Below are 21875 nucleotides of genomic sequence, written 5' to 3' on the forward strand. Positions count from 1 at the left end.
CCAACTGTTAAAATTTTCTAAAAGTGGATGGTGGATATATGAATGTTTCTTAGTCCCTGTAACATTTATGTATTTGAAATATTCCATAATTTTTTTAATTTTTAATTTTTAAAAATTTTAAATTTTTTTAAATTTTTAATATTTAATTTTCAAAATTCTGACCATGATTTGTGGGCTATCTCCTAGTGATAATTTTTATTTTATTATTTGTTCTTCCTGATTTTTTATAATAAACACATATTACTTTTAAACCCAACAAAAATGAAAGCCACTTTTTAAGACAAAAAATACGTAAGAAAGAGTAGCAGGCATATGATACTTTGACCACTTCGGGGAAAATTCTGTAAACCACTATTATTCTCTGTTTAGGCCAAGAGGCACAAGTCACTAAAAGGCTTGGCCAAGAGCCAGATCCTAAGGCCGGCATGTTCTTGTACGACAGGAGGAAGAGGAAAAGGCTCATCCCTGTAGGTTCACTCTCTGAATGACCTCAGGACTGTAAGCTTAATATTCAGAGAGTTTCTAAGAACTCAAACAGATTTTAGAGAACTATACCTCACGCTGGAGGCCTAAACATCATCTACAATAACCACCAGTCTGCCTGACAAACCCCGACTCCTCCTTGTATTCTCAGCTGAGTGTCCTCTCTCCCAGGAAACCTTCCCTGACTCTCCACATGGGACCTGCAGCACCTCGAGCCCTTCCGCCACAGCACTGACCACCGTCAGGGCAGGGACCAGGTCCCCCCGTGCCTCGCACATGGCCTGACACGTGGCCTGGGCACTCAGCAAGATACCTGAATGAAGAGCCTGCCTCTTACCCTGAACATGAGTCGTAAAACTCTAAAGGAAAACACCAACTATCTCAACATCACTGCACATCACTGAAAACGTCACTGAAAACGTCACTGAACGTCACTGAACGTCACTGAAAAGTTACAATTAGCACTGCACAATAATACGCATGGAGAAGACTTGAGGAATGGAATCCACACGGTGGGCGGGTGGCTCTCGAAACATTAGAACTAGCTTGGAGAGCCAGTATAAATCTCCTTCCCACTCATGATGGAATCAGGTGAGCAGTTGGAACAGACACCACTACAAAGGGAACCTTTAACGCCCCACACAAAACACAGAAATAGAACATTGGATTTCAAACCCGAGAGAAATCTCACAGCGGTAGTGCAGTAATTTATTACCCGCTCTCCCTGAGCCCTTGATCATCTTATCATCTTATCTTATAGCAATAAAGTAATGTTGATATTGCATAGCAGGCATAACAGAGACTTTGTAACCTGTGCTAATCTCATGTAAATTTCAACATGATTATTTTAAGCCTTATATCCAATCAGCTAAGCTCAGTGTGCTCAAATCAGAGGTGTCTTTGTTCATTGTTCAAACATTTATTGAGTAGCATGCACTAAAGCCACAGGAATGACAAGATGTAGTCTTCACTCACAAACAGCTTATAATCTTTGGCAAAACAAATAAAAAAAACAAACATATATCACAGGATGTGAGCCTCAAATATTAAGTTAAAAACATTTTAATGGTAAGTTGGTGTTTAGCCCAAAAGTGGTCAAATGATTGGTGATACATACCATGTTTTCAACGCGGAGTTCAAATGGCATTGGGTTATATACCATCAGCTGAACTTCACACACATCTCCTTGAACCCACTGGAAATCTAGAAATACACACAGACAAAAGAATCCATGTGTTAGCCGGTATTTTGCATGTTTCACACGGTTTCAGATTATTCCTCTGGCAATTTATTTTTCCACTGAAGCAGTGGGCATTATGACCATCTTGAGATAAACAATTCAAACTTAGTTTTTACCGCTGCTTTCTCTGAAACGACACAAGTCATCACTGCCACTTGGACGCTCTGTGACTGATGTTTCTCGCCTTCTCCAGCAGGCTGAATTCACACCAGCATGCCAAATGCAGCCTCGCAAAACTGAAATCCATCCAGACAGCACTGTTCTGGGTGTAGAGCCACAAGTCACACAGAACCTCACTGGCCCAGAGGCTGGTACTTAGGAAGATGGCACTGCGGTCAACTTTAAGTGGCACAGAGCTTGATTCCCCCATCCAGTCACTAAGACTGTAAAAGATGGCGGCTTCTCCTCCCTGACCACTCCCAGGCCAGCTGCAGCTCAACACCTATGGAAGGCAGAATTCTGAGATGACCCCCTAGACTCCCTGCCCTGGTGTAGATGCCCTGTGTAATCCTCTCCTCCTGAGTGTGAATATGATGATTAGGTGATGTTATATAACAAAAGTTAGGGGGTTTCACAGATGTGATTAAGGTCTCCAATCAATTGACTTTGAGTTAATCAAAAGGAAGATTATCCTGGGTGGGCCTGATCTAATCAGATGAGCCCTTAAAAAGGACCATACCCTTCCTAATGATTCACAGAAGGAGAGGGCCTGTGGAGGTGGCCACATGGCAAGGACCCAGGAGTGGCCTCTAGGAGGTGAGAGTGTTCTTGGCTGACAGCTGGCAAGAGAAGAGGGGCGTCAGTTATACAACCACAAGGAAATGAATGAGTAACAACCTGAGGGAGCCAGGACACAGATCTTCCCCAGTCGAGCCTCCAGATAAGGACATGGCCCCAGCTGACACCTGGATTTCAGCCTGTGAAACCCTAAGCAGAGGACCCAGCTAACACGTGCTAAACTCCTGACCCACAGAAACAGTGAGAAAACAACCACATTGTTTTAAGCCACTAAGTTTGTGGTAATTTGTTACAAAGCAAAAGAAAACTAATACAGTACCTATCCCCACTTCCATTGCCCTCTCCTCCCTTGAAGAGACTCGATTAGGCAAATCAGAAGGAACTTCGGAATCAATTAACATGTGTTGGGGATAAGGCATTTTCAAGCAGGTTATCTCCTTACTCTTCAGAATTACCTCGTGAGATAGGCATTATCATCCCCATTGTGATGAGGCAGGTACTCAAGGTCCAAACAGGTCAATAAATGTGCCTAGGAATCACAGGGCTAGTAAGTGACACAACAGGGATTCAAGCCTAGGTCTTTGAACTCAAAGAGGTATCTAGAACAGACACTGGTGGATAAAAAAGCTTTTTCTAGAGTAGATACTAAGATTACTGATTAGAATTCTTAAGCTTTCACAGAGCTTCCCAAGAGAGACCGCTTTTTCCAAAAACTCTGCACCAGGCACCCTGCACAGAGACTAAAATCAGCTTCACCAAACCTGTTCTCCTCTCACTCTGCTGCTCTACCCACTGCTGGCTCCAGAAACCCAGGTCCCCTCCCTCCTTCATCCCTCCTCTCCTGACCCTGGCCGCCAAGGCCTTCAGGCTGTGCAAACCTTCCAGAGGAGGTTCACAGCAGGCACTCTCCAGAGCACACTGCTCACACGCCTGCCCTTCAGCGGCATCACTGAGCCCAGCACTGACTAGGTGGTTAGCACGCGGGCCCCCTCCTCATGGCGATGAAATCATCAATTGTTCTAACACCTTGCTATGCCTGTTTGTTTTCTCTGTCATAATCAAAAAGTCATCATTAGAAAAATCATTTTCCTGCCATTCTGAAAGGAGTCACTTATACTGTCATGGTCCTAGCCTACTAAAGGTAAGGCTAAGATAAATCACTGATTACATGAATAGGTATTTTGTCTGAAAGGAGGAGATTATCTCCTTTCCAAGCCTTAGCGTGTCAAAGTACACGGAGGAGCCCCTTCCTCAATACTTCGTCCCCAAAAAGGTGGGCAGGAGTAGCAGTTGACGGCTATGAAACACCCACTCTGACTGTTATCCGTGGACTAAGAGCATCTTCTGGTTGCTTTTGTTGACAAGCTCGTCTCTTTCTACATCACTGGATGGACCCATCTGGCAGGAAGCACTCCTGATTTCTCGCTGCATCCCTGCACGGGAACAGTGCATGCAACTGCCACTCAGAGCCTTACCTGAACGGCTGCCAGGTAGTTTAGAAACAGTGTCTCACTTGGCCCTCAGAAGAACCTCCGAGTTGGCTTCGCTTGTCTCATTCTGTAGACGGCACAACTGCAGCCCGGGGAGGTGAAACCACGTGTCCGAGGTGGTGCAGTGGGAAATGCCAGCTGCAGCGCCAGGCTGCAGCCCAAGTCCACTAACAGCCACAGCCTGTCCAGGCTACCACGCTGCCTCTGGGGCAGCTGTCGCCTTCAGCAGTAAGTCTGGCCACACCGCAATGTCCTACCACAAATTACGTAAAACCCTTCACCCACTGCACTCAAGCTCAGGACATGTGCTGCAATCACCTTCGTGCAGAGTTTTACCTGGACGTTGGTGATGTCAGCAACATGCAGATGGAAAGACCAGGAAATGGCGCCAAGGTGGAGTGGAAAACAGTATCAAAAACTGCCCTCAGGGGTTTCTGCTCTAATACTCTACACCCTCTGCTGTGATGACAACTCCCCCAGTTACACACAAAGATTCACTTATAGAGACTGCAATTTTAGGTTAAAGATATGCGATTCTTCAAACCTCTAGGCAGGCACCCGCTGATGAGTATATTGCCAAAAAGATATTAGAAGCCACAGAATATAAATTACATTTTCCTACCCATGGGTATTCAACATATAACATGCATTTGGGATAAAGCTTCTATTGTATCTCAGAAAAAAATCTTGCAACACCCACTGAACTTATCCTCAGCCCAGATGAGCAGGTGCTTCTCACTGTGACGAGGAGCCATATCATAGAGGAAAAAGCCCCTGGGCTTTGAGCCATAAAACCTGGGCTGGAGCCTGAATTCTGCCTCTTACTAGCTCTCTGAGCTGAGGCAGGTAATTTATATTTGCTCAATCTTAATTTTCTCATCTGTAAATTAGGAACATCAGGCTACAGCATCATGCAATTATGAAAATCACTGGATAATGTTTGTTTAAGCCCTCTGCAACAAATCTCACCTATTATTTTCATAAAAAGAAGCCTGAACAATTTCTTAAGATTGAAGAGGAAAAAATTAAAGGGAGGGCTGACTTCACGGGGGGCAAGTCTGCAGCCACAGAGCCCTAGGCTCAGAGAGCCCCATGTTTGGTTTAACGCTGTGCTGTCACTGTCTCAAATTCTTAATCACTCTTTATCAAGGGGCCCCACATTTTCACTTTGCACTGGGCCCGACAGATTATGTAGCCCGTCCTGAGAAGGAATCTCCTACCTCTAGTCGCCTTAGATTACCTCTGGAAGTTTCTCTAAACAAAATGGGTGAAACTTTCCTAGAACATTCTTTGGGGAGACAGCTTATTGCCAACCCTAACAAGACCCCAAAGAAGCAGCCAGAGACTCCTAGAAGGTCCAAGAGAGAAGAACCTCATCAATTCTGTGATGACTAATCCAGGACCACCCAGGGAAAGAGGAGCCAGAAAGTGACTTGCCCACCATGAAGAGCCAGTGAGTCACTGGGCTAAAACAGGACCCAAGTCTTCCACCTCCAGAAAGATCCAAGGAGGTGTTCCCACAGGAAGACAGACACTGCACACCAGAGGTGGTCCGGGAAGCCCCTGGCCCTCCCTGGTCAACCACGATGTCCACCCAGCTCCCTAGCTTCCAGAGCTCTCAAGCATGTTCTCTAGAGCAGAGAAGCAGTGGGGTGGGGTAGGGGAGGAGTATGAGGTTGAGGCTGTCTTTCAAAATCAATAGACTAAAACTAGAAAGTCAAAGACTCAAATTCACACTACAAATGCCTTCTTGATTGGGCCTTTCTCCCTATAACAACCAGGAAACAGTTGCAGTTGATCAGTCATTCTTTTTTGAAGAAGAAGACAAAGATTAGCCCTGAGCTAACATCTGTGGCCAATCCTCCTCTTTTGCTAAGGAAGAATGGCCCTGAGCTAACATCCGTGCCCATCTTTCTCTATTTTATATGTGGGACTGCCACGGCACGGCTTGATAAGCAGTGTGTAGGGCCGTGCCTGGGATTCAGGCTGCCAAAGCAGAGTGCTCAAACCTAATGCCAGGCCAGCCCCCATTCATTCATTTTGGTGAACATTTACTGTTCATTACTGGCACCTTATTAGGTGACAGCCTTTGCTGGACAATGGAGACAGAGCTGCTGCTGCTGCTGCTGTGATCACTAACGCAGACAAGGCTGCATCATCCTGTACCACCACTGTCACCGCCACGGAGGCTACCTCTGCCTTCCTGCACAATCACCCCCATGCAAGAGCTGCCTGATAGACCCTAACGAATCCAGCAGCCGGGGAGCAGGGGAAAGGTCATCTGCAGGCTGTTAGCCTGAGCAGCACAGTAAGAAGGGCAGGTAAGAGTCGGAGGACCAAGAGGTAGTATCTTGGTAAACATCTGTGTGTACCCCTTACAATGCCTGACATATAATAGGGGAATCGATGCCTACATGATGGATGCAAGAATAAACAAGCAAAATCATTTCCCAGGATGCAAATGGAAACCATTCAATGTCAGAGAAAACTCAAAATCTTGTCATCTTAAATATATTTATTAAAAATATTTAGTCAGGAAAGGCAAAGGCTTCCATGCCATAGAAAAGAATATTTTTCTCCATTTCAACCCACTTTTATTTCTTTAATAGCACTAATTAAAACTAGGCATTATTTTACTTATTTGTCCACTTGCCTATACTTAACTACTTCTTGTAGTTACTACTTACTACTTCCCTTCAATTTCTACCTACACCCCATAACAGCAGTGACCACGACTGCCTTGTTCACCATCAGAACCACAGGACCAGGGCTGACACATGCCTGACACCCAGGAGAAACTCGAGGGGAGTTTACTGACGAATGAGGGAATGAACCAATGAACCAATGAAGGAGTGACCAATGAAGATACATGCACACATACGTACATGCACACACACGCAGGTAGAGATTGCAGTGTGCTAGATACTTAGGGCTCATGTGTTCAGAATGTTATAATTTACAATCAGATGCCGGTTTTCAAGGGCATTACACCGTATTTCTTCCTTATTTTCTCTTTTTCTTTTTTTTTGAGGAAGATGAGCTAACATCTGCTGCCAATCCCTTCTTTTTGCTGAGGAAGACTGGCCCTGAGCTAACATCCGTGCCCATCTTCCTCTACTTTATATGTGGGATGCCTACCACAGCATGGCTTTCCAAGCAATGCCATGTCCGCACCTGGGATCCGAACCGGAGAACACGGGGCTGATAAAGTGGAACGTGCGAACCTAACCGCTGCACCACTGGGCCGGCCCCTATTTTCTTCTCATTTTAAACAATGAACAACCAGAGCCTCTGAGCCCCTCCTTGGGAAGCTCACCCTACTCCTCAGGGACAATACTGCTTTCTGGGCCCCCAGGAGGCCTTTCAAAGTCTGAGGTGTCCAGTTCATCCAGCACTTCTTGTCTGTCCAAGCTCAGTAGGTAAGTCACGGGTACTGCCAGTGACAAGTCCACAGTTTCAGAGAACTCTGATCTACGGCTTGTCTCGTAGTCAGCTCTTCATGTGCTTGTGTCCTGCCTGCCTGCACTGACCCGGAAAATGTGCTGAGGGCAGGGACTGTGCGTTATCATGAATTTGGGCCCACGCCACGAGAGCTGTGACATTAGAGAAAGCGGGAGGGCACTGGTAGGAGCTGTACACTAGGTCTGAAAAGACATGAGTTCAAGTTTTCACTTGGCCACTAAACCAGCTGAGTACTTTGGGAAGTCATCTCTCTGAGTTAGCTTCTTCATCTGTAAAAGGCAGAAAAAAATTACTTCCTCCAAAAACACTGGGAAAACTAAATGAACTAAAATATGATAGCTTCTTATAAAACAGAATTTGAATAAAAGAAATGATTACCATTACAGAAAAGCACAAGGTCTTTTTAACGCTCCTCCCCAAGTTATGCCCTGTCTTAGGAAACACTTCATTTTTAAGGTGTTCACATAATTTAATATTGTGCATAAGGTTTATTACACAATTCTAGTGCTGGTATTAATATAAGAAATCTTCCTGAGATTATGTGAGGTGCCTAATGCTTATATTGTTCCTTTGGCCTTGAATTCTATACAGAGACGAACGTATATGTAAGTGTTGTGAAGAGAAACCCAGGCAGTGAAGGCAGAGTGACGGGAGGAGCAGCCTCTTAGGTGCGGGGGTCAGAGAGGGCCTCTCTGAGGACGGCCTGGTTGAGTGAGCCAATGACGGCACAAGGGATGAGCTCCAGGCAGAGGGCAGAGCAAGCACAATGCCCGGAGACTGGAATGAGAACGCTATGTTCAAAGCACAGAAAGGAGCCATGCAGCTGGATCCGAGGAGCAGGAGTGAGAAAGGCAGAAGGTGAAAACGAAAAGGCAGACGGAGTGCGGGTGGGACTGTGAGGCACAGCCAGCTCAGGGAGAGCCTATGGTCCATGCTTTGGGGTGTGGGTGGTATTCTAAGGCAATGTCCCATGTCCTGGGAAGAAGGGCCTCATGGAGTCAGGATGCCTTTTTCCTACATTGAGGGTATAGCAATGAAGAGTGGAAATAAAGAAAACAGAAGGAGAAGAAAGCACTGAATTCCAACAGCAGAGAGCAAAAGCATCGCAGGTCTTCTGGTGAAACTCCTTAGAGGGAAGTGGCAATCACCAACCAGGGCTGGGACTCTCAATCCTTTAGCTTTGTCACCGTGGCACATCAGCTCGTGGCTGGCAGGGAAGGACACAAAGGGACAGCAGTAGTGGCACACATGAGCCCATGGGGTCTGCTATTAGGAAGGAAATGAGCAGGCCAGGTGCTGGCAAGTAACCAGGGAGTTCTGCACAAAGAAAAGCACATAGAGATTCTCAAGACTGAGAGTGTTCCTGCCCAATCTATGCCGCAACAGAATCCCATCTTTCCTCGCTGAGTCATCGGGCATCTCAGAACTGGCTATCCTTAGCTCTGATACAAAACGAGGGGTGCAGTGTTCAAAGGCGAAAATAATATAATGTCCTTATCCCCCAGTCAATCCTGAACATAAGTCAACCTTTAATCTTTGATGATTCAGAAGTCACTTCAGGCCTTGGAAAACCACTCTGATCTCCACTTAGCACTCTTCTGTAGTTTGTATAAGTCTCAAACAACAGAGGTCTTCTGGTTTCTAGAACTTACACAAAAAATCACCTTTTATGAAATAGATTCTTAAAAATCAGATCCATGGGCAACTGCCTGACAAAGGCAGCAAACTGAATAAATTTACATGAAAGCATCACACGCATGCATACTGTGTGTGCATATGAGAGTGTGCATACACATGCATACTGTGTGTGAACATGAGTATGTGCATGCATGCATACTGTGTGCACATGAGAGGGTGCACATGTATGCATACTGCGTGTGCACATGAGAGCATGCACATACATGCATACTGAGTGTGTACATCAGCGTATGTACATGCATGCATACTGTGTGTGCATGCATGCATTATGTGTGTGTGCATGAGAGTGTGTGCACACATACTGTGTGTGCACAGGACAGTATGTGCATACATTCATACTTGTGTGTGCACATGCATGAATGGACTGGACTGGAAGCCTAATATTTTAAAAATCTAGAAAAGCCATTGGAAGTCAAGTGGCAGAGTACAGCTAGAAAGCCAGGATAAATGGTCCTACCTATTTTCTTGTTCCGCTCTTCTCCACGGTTGTGTGCAATAATTGGTGAGTAGATGAAGGGGCTCTTGGTCGACACGTTCTGATTCAGCAAGCTTTTCATTTTCTGTGGCCGGAGGCTGGCAGGAAGGTTCAACAGTTTCACACGCCTATTGTTTCAAATGGAACAAAAATACTTCAACCGCCTTGTTAGCTTGGTTTCAGCATAAATACCAAATATCACGTTAGAAAAACAGTAAATCTAACAGCAGATAAACTGAGGGAAGAGAAAGCACTCAAACTCAGCAGGACAATGCAGAAGAACGGTGCAGGCGATCACTCAGGACCACTCTGGGAGACAAGAACAACTCCATGGGGCCAGGCGGCAGCCATGCCCCTCTGCCAGCTCCAGCTCTGGCTGTTTTAGGGTCAGAAGGGCCAGACTGAAAACTGAACTGTGCTACTTGCCAGCTATATGCCTGTGAACACATGCCCTGCCTTCTCTAAACTTAGGTTCCTTGTCTATGAAATGCAGACAAGGCCCCTCCCTCACAAAACTGTTGTGAGAATTCAACTACACGCTCCTGGTACTGTGTCTACTGCTCAACAAAGAAAGGCTGGTTCTCTTCTCTCGCTGCCTCTCTCCTTCCTGATGGGCAGGCCCATGGCAAACAGAAGTGCAGCCTTGATCTGTAATATCCAAGGGTTCCATGTGCAAGGGTTAATAGTGGCGTCTGCTTTATTTAAGTGAATGACTTATTCTCCATCAGCATAGTCTGTATCTTAAATTGCTTTCCCAGCTGTGGATGTCTGCTAATCAATACTCATGCTCAGATCAATTAGCTAGCATTTATTGAAGATTTAACAATCTATGGAGCCTGAGGACATTCAGGCCCCATGCTAACCACTTCATATGTATTATCTCAATTAAACATCACAAGCACCTTCCTAGACTGGGTACTATTACTACTGTCTCCACATTATCAATGAGGAAATTGACACAAGAGAGATTAAAATATTGCCCAAATCCCATGGCTGGAAATTGGTGACAGCAGGAGACACTGTGCTCTTAAACCACAGCACCTGTCACTTCCCTTGTGCCCAACTAGGCAAGATGGGGGTTAGGATCTGGAATATTCTGAGGCCAGAGACTGAAAGGACAAGGGGTGGAGGCAGGGGGAAGATTAGAAGGTTTGGCAGTGACACTTACTGCTCCTGCCACATCTACTGCTCCTCCTCTCCCCACCCCCAGCCTTCCTGCAGGAAGATACGGCCAGTGGGTTGTCAGAGGAAGCAACACACGTACCTCTGAGATAAAGCACTTTAAAGCAGTGTGCCAGCCTCCAGCTCTCCCTTCCACCATGTGGCAATCATGGCCAGATATCGAGAAGGTGGAGCAGAAGCTGGATGCAGCCTGGATCACTGAGTAACCTCAGGGAGGTCAGCTGCCCTGGAGAACTGCCCAACTTGCATTACTTTGTGTGAATGAGACACAAACCTTTGTTGCAGTAATCCACAAAATCACCTCCTTTCTCAACTGGAGGGAATCTCAGACACATAGTGCCAGCCTATCCTGTGCACGAGCATCCCTACAGCACTCAACAAACAGGCACTGACAACGTCCCAGCCCTGAGGGTCAGGATCACACGCATGATTCCCATCTATTTCCCACAGTAACCAAGGAAGCAGACAGAGCTTACAATCCAAAATTCTTCAGACCAAGGATTACATCTTACACACGTTCTCTGACTCCCTTGTCTGCACATATCCCAGTACGCTTTCATCACACAAGATCAGAGTCACTTAATTTTTTATCTGTTTCAGGTCAGCTGTGAGCTTTCTGAGGACAGGGGCACCCAGGGCCTTATTTGTCTCTAGGCCGGTGCTTAGAGCAACACATTAATGCGCAGCTCTCAGTAAACGTTGAATGAATGAACTCCCGAAGGTTGAATTTCAAACTCAGCTTCTCAATCTTTCCAAACTATAGACTCAAGGCCAAGCAGTTCATTACTAACACTTACAAATCCCAGGCCCTTGTGAACGATCAAAAAGCACCTGCTGCACTGCGCTGGACCACGATGAGCCAACCTACAAGCTGGCCGCGACACCACACTTGATGTGCATCTTATGTCCACACACATCCAACCAAAAGGGACTCGCCTGCAGTGGGTTCTCAGTGGGCTCCTGAGAAGCACCCTTCAGCAGTGCGCAGATGCTGACTGTAGTCTGAAGGACCCACCAGCTGTACAACTTGCACAGATTACTTCATCTCCCTGGACCTCAATTTTTTCACTTAGGAAAAATAATAGGTATCTGAAAATGTTGTGGGGAAAGAGAACACTTCGCTTCCCTAGTTCCATGTTTCCACAGGGAGGGATGTCCTTAGAGGAACAGTCCTGACCTCACTCTGTCCGTCCCTCACTCCTCCTGAGGGAGGTGGTAAATTTGGAAGGAGAACCAGGGGTGCACTGCTCAGGCCCTCCTCCTGGGGCCTGCCTGCTGCAGAGAGCACATCTGTCCTGCTCTCTGCATGGAGCGAAAGGGGCCTGCCCCTATGAAAGAGCGTACAGTTGCCCAGCTTTGCTAGAGACTGGGGTAACACATGGCCAACCTGAGCCATGCCGTTTGCTGTTTTTCCATCTGCCTGAGACAGATGTTTCTTTCTATTGATTCCAAACTCAGGCAGCAGAGGAGTGGTCTGAAGCGGATACCTTCAAACTGTAGCAGGTTACTCTGAGGACTAAGTGAGTTAACATGTAAAGTCCTTATAATAGTGCCTGACCACAGCAGGTGTGCAAAAGCCCTTCTCTTCCCCTCCTTGAAACAATACTTGTTTATATACACAGAGAGCCAAGTCCCTGGTGCACAGATCCCACCACTGGACTGGAGTAAAGAAACTAGGTTCTGGTCCCAACCGTGCTGTGAGCATGCTGCTGAACCGTGGACCAGGGCACAGTTTACTTGAGCCTTAGAGTTCACTCGTTTGTAAAATGATTCCGGGTTTTTTTGGAACACAAATAGCTTTCTACTCCACATCACAGTCACCACCTAAAAGTGTGATGTCATCTGTGATTCTACAGGAATCATCAATGCAAGCACAGAAATTCCGGGTCACATAAAAGGTTCTTGAAATATGCAAAGGATGTCTGAGGGCATGGTCAGCCAGAAAAGTAACCCAACAAGCAGTCGCAACACTCATTCATAACTCAAAATTTAACATCGAATGTCTCTTTATAAAACGCACCCTACAGAAAAACAATTGTTCATGGCATCTGACCGAAAGGAAACATAATGCATTTAGCATGAAGCGCTGCAGAACCAACAGTATTACATTTAGTCTACGACGCTGCCAACAGCAAAGCAGAATTCCAGGGATAAAGCATCCAAGACAAGGATTATATTTAGAGATTCCGTTTGGAAACTGTTGACATTTCAAAAACCTGACTTTCCTCAGCATTCTGTGCCTAATTGGGACCATGCAAAGCAACAGTGGGACATTAATTAGGAAAGCGACATAAAACAAATTGGTTGAGGAATGACACAAGAAAAAACAAGGCACATTTTCTTCCTTGGTTTTTAGTCCCTCAACCGTATATATGGTAGGAACTTATCTAAGAACCTACTGGATATTGCTGAACAGACAGGCAACAACTGAAACTGGCCCCCCTGCCCCACATTCAGAACCATGTGGAGGCCACCCACCCCTCGAAGCCCAGGCATGACTGAGACAGCTGGAAAGGGCACAGCATGCCAGCCAGGTTTATGATGCGCCACCACTGCACTCTTGCTCCTGAATGCCGCTATACATTTATTATCTTCAAAAAGCTCTAGTTTCAGAAATCCATAGGGAGGTTATGGGCTTGGCGATTATACCAAGTGTGACAGAAGATTCTGGACAATGCCATGAACTTTGTGATATCACAGAAGAAGACACATCCTGATTGGTCTCTGGGAGGCCAACTTTGCCCTGTTTCATAAACCAAGAGAAACTGCCCTGAATGTTGTAGCACTAAGTCACTTTTTGAATAAATGCCTATAATCCTTCCTCAAACAGTATAGTTAACTTACAAGTTTAAGTTTTAAAAGGACCAAAGCGGGCCGGCCCCGTGACCAAGTGGTTAAGTTCGTGCACTCTGCTTTGGTAGCCCAGGGTTTCACTGGTTCAGATCCTGGGCGCAGACATGGCACCACTCATTAAGCCATGCTGAGGCAGCACCCCACATGCCACAACTAGAAGGACCCACAACTAAAAATATACAACTATGTATCAGGGGGCTTTGGGGAGAAAAAGGAAAAATAAAATCTTTAAAAAGAAAAAAAAGCACCAAAGCCACTCAAAGCAACACAAAGCACATTGTGATCCTTGTCAATATAACACCCTCATTAACTGCAGAGCCCTTTGCCAGCCTGAAGGAGCTCCATGTCAGTTCATCAAAAGATAGTCAGCCAACACCCGCCCCAGCCCCAAATCAGAGACTCGCTGGTTCACTGTAAATGGAATCTAAACTCGACTCCAATGTCTTCTTTGATAATTCACAACTTGTAGTGTATGAATAATCTACATGACTAGTATTGGGTTTTGTGCATATTATCATTTTTGTGGGGAATTCTGTAGGGAATAAGGTTTCTATTGTTCTAATTGAACTTTCCTCTGCTTTAACTCTGGGTGGTAGTAACGGGATATGGGTTTGGCAGCCTCCTGCAAATGGCCTCATGCTTGACCATTACTGAAGCCCCAGCATTTACCATTGGGTCAAGGCACTCAATAAATATGTGATTAACTGGATTTTAGAATGGAATTAAAACAAGGATGTACTTTGGCCCCTTTTTTTTTTTTATTAACTTGCATCATGATTACTTGAAACCATTTTTGGGTCAGCCCAGTTCATGCTCCCATGCTACACAGAACAGGTAAATATTTCCCTATAAACTGATGAAATGGTTCCATTGTCAAAAACTAGGAAAGTCCTCAACAGAAAAAAAAAAGATGGCTCCAATCATCTCTTCCAAAACCAAAATCATAATTATGAGGCACCACCAACATTAAATTAGCTATGTCTAACAATTCTATACAGCAAGCCTGATAATTCACTCACAGATGTGGTCATTTTTCAACCAACTTATTCTGTAACACTTATCAGGAGTTTTAGTCTTCAATTGTACATATTACTGACCTCATCCTATGGCTACCGGGGTTGACTTGCAACGCCTCACTTGACATTTTTTTAATTAAACTGATAAAGTCCATGTTCCCAGGCATAGGTCCTTGAAACATTTGGTTAATACATTAAAATGATCCCAGACTTGTTTGCTAATGAAAAACACTGAGCCAGTCCATAAGGACTGCATCAGCCCTCTCCAGAGAGAGATGAGGAACACTGATTGTGTAAGAGGGCGACAATCCCACATGCGGTGCGAACATTTAACCATCCCACACAAATTCACTGAACACCTGCCGTGCTCCAGGCACTGACTGAATACCAAGAATACAGGTCTACCACCCTCAACCAGCATCAGAGAACACCTACCATCTTTTTTTCTTGCCTGAAAATATAATTTTGAGTTCTCTGCTGCCTAATTCTTGCCAAAAGCTTACTTATGAGAAATCACATTCATGAAGGAATGCTTGATGTATAAGCAGTCCATCCATTACTCTATTATTCTAAGTTGTATGGCTGGAACAAGCCAGACTATGAGAGTGCTTGTCTCAGTCAGCTGGCCTGCCATCACAGAATACCAGAGACTGGGCAGCTTAAACAACAAACTTTTATTTCCCACAGTTCTGAAAGCTGTAAGTCCAAGATCAGGCTGCCAGCATGGTTGGGTTCTTGATAAGGGCCCTCCTCCTGGTTCACAGATGGCTGCCTTCTCACTGTATCCTCACATGGAGGAGAGAAAGAGTTCTGGTCCCTTCATCTCCTTAGAAGGGCACTAATCCCATCATGGGGGCCCCACCCTCCTGACCTCATCTAAGCCTAATGACCTCCCAAAGGCCCACCTCCAAATACCATCCCACTGGGGAAATTAGAGCTTCAACATACGAATTTGGGGGGACACAGAGACGCAGTCCAGAGCAGTGCTGCATGTTGGACCACAGTGCTGGGTCCTCTGGAGAGCTGGGTTTACTCGATCCTGCTCCGGCATCAAGCCTCAGTTTGCACCGAGGAATGCTAACTGAAAAATAACCATGAGAACCTGCTTTACAACTCTGTGGGGATGTTGTTGAGAATGTTACTCAACATGTCAAAATGTTCTCTTTAAGAGAATCCACAAGAGGAGTTTCCTTAAGCCTCATTACCACGAAGAGGTGTATTTCTCCAGTGTGACCAGTACGTGTCTGTTTATGAGACAGAGAATCCTCTAACCAAACACATTCCCTTCTTTACTTGTTTGTTAGTTAGTTAGTTAGTTAGCTAGCTAGCCAGCTATATCAGAATCTCGCTTTTCCCCATCTCCAGCCACTATGGAGGATCTCATGATTTCTGTGCACTATCACTTCATTTCCCTGTCCCACCCTAACTTTCCTTTCTCTCAAGTGACTTTAACTATTTTTAACAAAATATTTATATGAGCAGCCTCAAATGTTTTATGAAATAAGGCAAAAGTACCTGCATCACACTCACTTAAAATCATTTTTGGGTGAGCCCAGTTCATGCTGGACCCAAATCCTAAGGGCAAGCTTATTTATTGATCAAAACAGATGAAAAAGCTTCCTTCCCCTTTCCCTCCTGCCCCCAGCAATTCAGTCCTGAAGCCATTAGGGAGGGCAGAGCCAGGGGGGCACAGGAGCAGGTGTCAGGCTGGAGGGAATGCCGAGGATGGGGAAGCAGAGCCTGAGCGGGCGAGAAGGGTCCGTGGGAGTGGCAGCAGCCCAGCACAGGTGTCAGAGCTCCTCATGGGGAAGGAGGTTAACCATGGTAACACTTGCCTGTCTCCCCCACTAGGCTAGCAGTCTAAAGTAAGAGATGTATCTTCTATCTCTACATCTGGGCAATTAGTACCAATCCCGGCACTTACATCTTTGTGAAATGAAGAAGAACGACCAACTCTTTACTTTCCAAATGATAAAACTTGGGCACAGAGAGACCAAGCAAAACACATACCTTCTAACAGTGATTTGGTATTTTATCTGGTTAAAAAAAAGAGAGAGAGAGAAAGAAAAAGGGGGAAACCCACCATCGTGTCTACAGTAACCTCACAGTGAAAGATTCCTTTCCACACCAGAGTTCACCAGCTCCATAACTGGTTCACTATTCTGAGAAGTGAGACAATGATCTGCTAACATGAGGAGCAAAGAGACGTCTGGGTCAACATAATTACCACTCTTCGATTTTCCAGCTCTGAGGCTGGCTGGCTGTGGATAACATGAATTAAAAAATAAATAAAGTTACCTTTCATTCAGCATTTCTTGAGAGAGTGACGGAACTTAGTTCAGTTCACTCAATGTAACGTACAAACAAGTCACACCTGGCAGGGAATAGCAAAGTGACTTCTAAAGAATGAGAGGAAGACCCCTCAAACTTCCGTAAGAACTTGCGTCTGCAGAGAGCTTTCCTGCTCACAAATCGCATTCCTGCACTTTCTACTTGATCCATATATGAGAGGATTGTATCACCAACCCAAGTTCGAGAAGAGGAAACAGGGCTCAATCAAAGTCACTCAATTACCTGCAAAATAAAGGATTTGAACACAAGACTACTGAACAAAATCTTACGGTTTTTCCAATTTTACATGAAGAGAGTTCATTAATGCTTGGCAAACATAAGATACATCAATAAATTTTAGTTACTGTCTTTCCTTTCTGAAACCTAAAGAAATATTTATGCATCAGTATCCGTCACACATAATTGTGACAGAGAGAAGTTTAGAGAAGGAAACAGCATATAGCATGTTCTGGAAGTATGATCCATGGTGTATCTTCGGAGAAAAAAGATCTTACTTTGACAAGGAAAAAGAAAAGTGATAGAGGCTGAAGAATTGTGGAGCAAGGACATCACATTTATCCTCATTCTTCATACATTCAAATGGCAAAAATTTGGGAAAACAGCACAAAAATCAAATCTGACCAATACATTAAAGTAAGCAAACACTGCTGAAAGGATTCATAATTTATACAGAAGATGTAGCTATCTCTACCTGGATGGCTTTAGGCAAAGGCTTTATGGAGGAGATAATCCTTGAACTAAACCTTGAAAGATGACTACCATCAGGCGGAGGAAGGGAGGCAAAGGCACTGCCCGCAGAAGACGAGGCCTGAACAAAGGAATAAGCCCCGGTGCATGTCTGGCCGCCTCTGAGTGTCCCACAAGGGCGGGGGCGCTGGCGGGACCAGAGGAACAGGAGCTTACAATCAACGTCTAGAGACGGAGCTGGCCACAGAGGGCCTGTGAGCCCCACAAAGCAAGCAAATTGGATCTTGTTCTATAAGCAGTGGGGAGCAAAGCAGGCTGTGAGACTCTGACTTTCTAAATGTTCCAAAGAAATTTCCTTCCATTTTGCTAAAGAACCCATCCACTGGGTTTCCTGTACCTAATCTTGTGCAGTATTTCTTTTCAGTTTTCAAAGAGATCAGGGAGGAATGAGGCACCAGGACAAACAGGGCTTATTTCTCTAGCTCAAAGTCCCCCAAATCTATTAAAAACGCATTTACACAAATGGTGGGTAATACATAAAATCAGATTTTTAAAAAGAGTCCATGACCACACTGGGCAAGACAAATGGCCCTGGGTCCCAGGGCAAGGCTGATCAAGCTGTTCAGAAGGGAGTTCAACATGGGCCAGAGACCCTGATGGTAAAGAGACACACTGCCAAAAAACCACATTCAGAGCAGGCTTAACAGTACTTGCCCAAATGTCAGACTATCCTGCTTTTACCCAAACTGTTCTCGCTAATGTTTTTAAACAGCTAAAGGATTGAAATGTTAATATTACAGCATTTTCTTCAGTTTTCACTGTTTAAAAATATAGGTGTAAAAATGTCTCCAAGAAGAAAACTAAGATGTCCTGAGCACTCACCATGTGCCCGGCACCAGGCTCCATGCTTTTGTACGTATCAGCTCAGCTAAAACAAAACCAACAACCCTGTGAGGAGCAATTTTTAAGCCCATTTTAAAGACAAGGAAACTAAGTCTCACAGAGGCCAAGGCCCAAGGCCACTAGTGAAGAACAAACCCAAGAGACCCAACTTCCACCCCGGGCTGCCTCTGTGACCCAGCCTGTTTCTCTTCCAGTGTCTCTCCGAAGAGAAGGAGCACTTTCTCCCTCAGTCCCAATAAAATGCCAGAACCAACCCTCCCCAGCTCCACTGACAAAAGGCCTGAGAGCGTGGAGGTCTAGATGCAGCATCAAAAGCCCAGAATGTTCTACTAGGTTCAGGATATTCTATTATGCATGGCTATCTAAATGTACAAATTATCCAGGTCATGATGATAAAAAATTATGAAGAAAGACTTTTCTAGTCTTTAATTTTTTAAAAAAATGCATCATGCCCTTAATCCCAAATCAAACACATTCCACTTTAAGTCTTACCACAGAAAGGCCCAGCAAGGACCCTAACCTCCCTAGTTTGTATCAGCGATGAGGAAGCAGCACACACAGCAGAACCACCACACCCTTCCCCGGGGGCCCTCCACGCTGAGGGGCTGCAGGTCTGCTCCCGGAAATTCCAAGTAGCAGCAAGAGCACCTTTTCAGGCCACAGCCTAGCCAACTTTTAGATGGGGCAGCCTGCCAACTCTGTCTGATGAACTACACGAGTGCCCATTGGGACATCCTCTTAAAATTCAAGGGTAGCCTGCCAGGGACTTCTGTGCACACTGACCCTTTCTGCCCTCACTTCTCAGGAGCATACATTTCTCGCTTCAGGAACAAAACCATTTCATTTGGCAGTATTACACTTGTCCCCAAGGAAACGCATGGAGAGAGAAAACGCACATTTATTAAGCACCGGACCACACACTTTTACACGTTACTTCACTGAATTCTTCTAATGACCTAATGTCATGGGTTTTCTTTCTTAATTTTTTTCTGATAAGCAAACTGACGCCCAGGGAGGTAAAGGGACTTGCTCATGTAATGTCGTGGACCTGGGAGGCACACCCAAGCCCCTTCCACAGTATCGCAAGGCCAAGTAGAACCTGAGAAACAACAGCCAAGCAAAGAGCATTTCAAAGATGCTTAGCATCTTCATCACATGGTATCCTAAGGTCATAGCACTTCTATGAACAGCAAAATATCAAGTCTCAACTGTTTCTTTTCAGTCTTCAAACAAATCTTTCAGAAAATCAGAAATCATTTCAGGAGAGTAGTTCAGAAACCTTTTTTAGTACCCACTTTGCACATGCCAAAGGGCCTCTGCTCCCTAAAATCTTACAATCTGTGAAGAGAGACAGTCACATAAAAAGGGATTCCAGGACTGCACACAGTGCAAACACTGTGAGAGAGGTGGGCAGTGGGAGCTATGGAAAGCCAGAAGTCTCTTGTAACCAACGGCAGGGTGGTGACAGCAGGAGGAAGTATCAGGAAAGAATAAAGTCAGGGAGAAGAAAGATGAACTCCAGGGAGAGGGTGGAACAGGAGCAGAGGCACACGAGTGGGAAGGCGCCTGGTCTGTCCGAAGAGCTGTGCTGTGTTGTGAGGGATCCCAGTCTAGGAAAACGGGGAACTGCTGGAAGCTTGTGAGGAGAAGAGTGACAGGTTGAGTTTGTTTCAATCACAGCAGAGCGCTCAGGACGCGGGCTTTGGAAGCAGACAGACAGGGGTTTGCATCTGGCTCTGCCATCTGACAGGCACACGACTATGGCAGTTACGTAAGGCACTGGCCTTGACTCTCCCGTCTATAAAATACTCACACCTCATAGGGCGGCTGCTGAGATTTCATGAGGTATTGGACCACATACATAGCCAACAAAAAATGAAAATGCTTCTGGGGCTGGCCCCGTGGCCGAGTGGTTAGGTTCGCGCGCTCCGCTGCAGGCGGCCCAGTGTTTCGTTGGTTCGAATCCTGGGCGCGGGCATGGCACTGCTCATCAGACCACGCTGAGGCAGCGTCCTACATGCCACAACTAGAAGAACCCACAACGAAGAATACACAACTATGTACCGGGGGGCGTTGGGGAGAAAAAGGAAAAAATAAAATCTTTAAAAAAAAAAAAATGAAAATGCTTCTGAAGACCCACCTTCACTATCAGACTGAAGGGAAACGTTCTGGAGCACAGGGCACCCTTCGCATTCCAGAAGGGTCTGTCCTACCTGACGATGGGCAGTTTGGTGAAGGGCACCGGAGGCAGCACGAGGCCATCTGGGAGAGTGATGAGTTCCATCGTCCCAGGACATTTGGACGTATAGTTCTCCAGGCTTTGAGTCACGTCTTTCTTTTCTGAAGAGAAAATAAAAACAAAATAAAGGCTAATTAAACAAAAGCAAAAGTGAGAGCCTTCTGGATTTTCTTTTGTTTTGAGCAAAAATAAAATTCTCTACCCAACCCCTGACAGCCCAATGAGTCTAATCTTCTGACAGAAATAAAGAAGCAGTGACCACAAGAAACAAAAAGTAGAAGCTTTATTCAATTTATTCAAATACTCACTAGCAGCTGCTCCCTTTAAGGACCTATGGATAAAAAGGAAATTAAGTTACGATCTCCTAGGAGATTTCATTTTCCAACAGAATAAATCCTTACCAAATTCCAAGAAAGTCAATAGGCAGGCAGGACTGGAGAATCAGTTTATTATTTAAATATTTTTCCAGCAATTACTAGGTACCAAGACAAATGCCAGGCCCTGTCCCCAAGGGTTTTATAGTCCATCTGTATAATAGATATTTAAGTGAACAACCACAAGTCAACGTTTTTGGTATAAAAATAGAGCTTTGTGAGGTAAGACTGTCTTTCTCACCCCGTCCCCATCCCTTTCACTAGGAGGGAAGAAGACAGGACATAGGTAATAATAAATAACGCTTGCTCATTGTCTAGGACGTGCTCTAGACACACGCTCACAGACTCTATAACACTCCAGAGCTCAAGAGACTTTCCTGCGCTAAAACTCGTACTAACTCAGGAAGGCAGCCATTACTGTGCCCATTTTGCAAATGAAAAAACTAAGACCAAATGAAGTTAAACCGCTTGTCAAAGATGGTGTGTCTGGCAGTAAGTCTGCGGTCTTCTCCCTACGCTGTTTAGAAGAAGGAGGAAAGTTAGGAATTGGGATGGGTGTGGGAAAGGGAGTTCCCTCCAGGCCTCTACTTTCTCCGTCACTGCCAACTGGAGAGATGGAGGACTTGGGGAGAAGAGTAATGGGAGGACACAACCATCCGGGCGACCTAGGGCAACGGAGTTAG

The 21875-nt window shown here is 45.3% G+C and overlaps 1 protein-coding gene across 9 annotated transcripts in view; it reads right to left on the reverse strand.

The window, feature by feature from the left end:
- The window catches only part of TRAPPC9 (trafficking protein particle complex subunit 9), a 622816-nt gene that overhangs the window by 477941 nt on the left and 123000 nt on the right, over positions 1–21875 (reverse strand). For all 9 annotated transcript variants that reach the window (XM_005613305.3, XM_005613304.4, XM_005613301.4 and 6 more), the window contains 3 exons: positions 20793–20919; positions 9569–9714; positions 1601–1686 (listed from right to left, as the gene is read on the reverse strand). In XM_005613305.3, the coding sequence (XP_005613362.1) occupies positions 1601–1686; positions 9569–9714; positions 20793–20919 (359 nt within the window). The remainder of the gene's footprint in view (positions 1–1600; positions 1687–9568; positions 9715–20792; positions 20920–21875) is intronic.

The sequence above is a fragment of the Equus caballus genome, chromosome 9, assembly GCF_041296265.1.
Source record: "Equus caballus isolate H_3958 breed thoroughbred chromosome 9, TB-T2T, whole genome shotgun sequence".
Taxonomy (NCBI): Eukaryota; Metazoa; Chordata; class Mammalia; order Perissodactyla; family Equidae; genus Equus; species Equus caballus.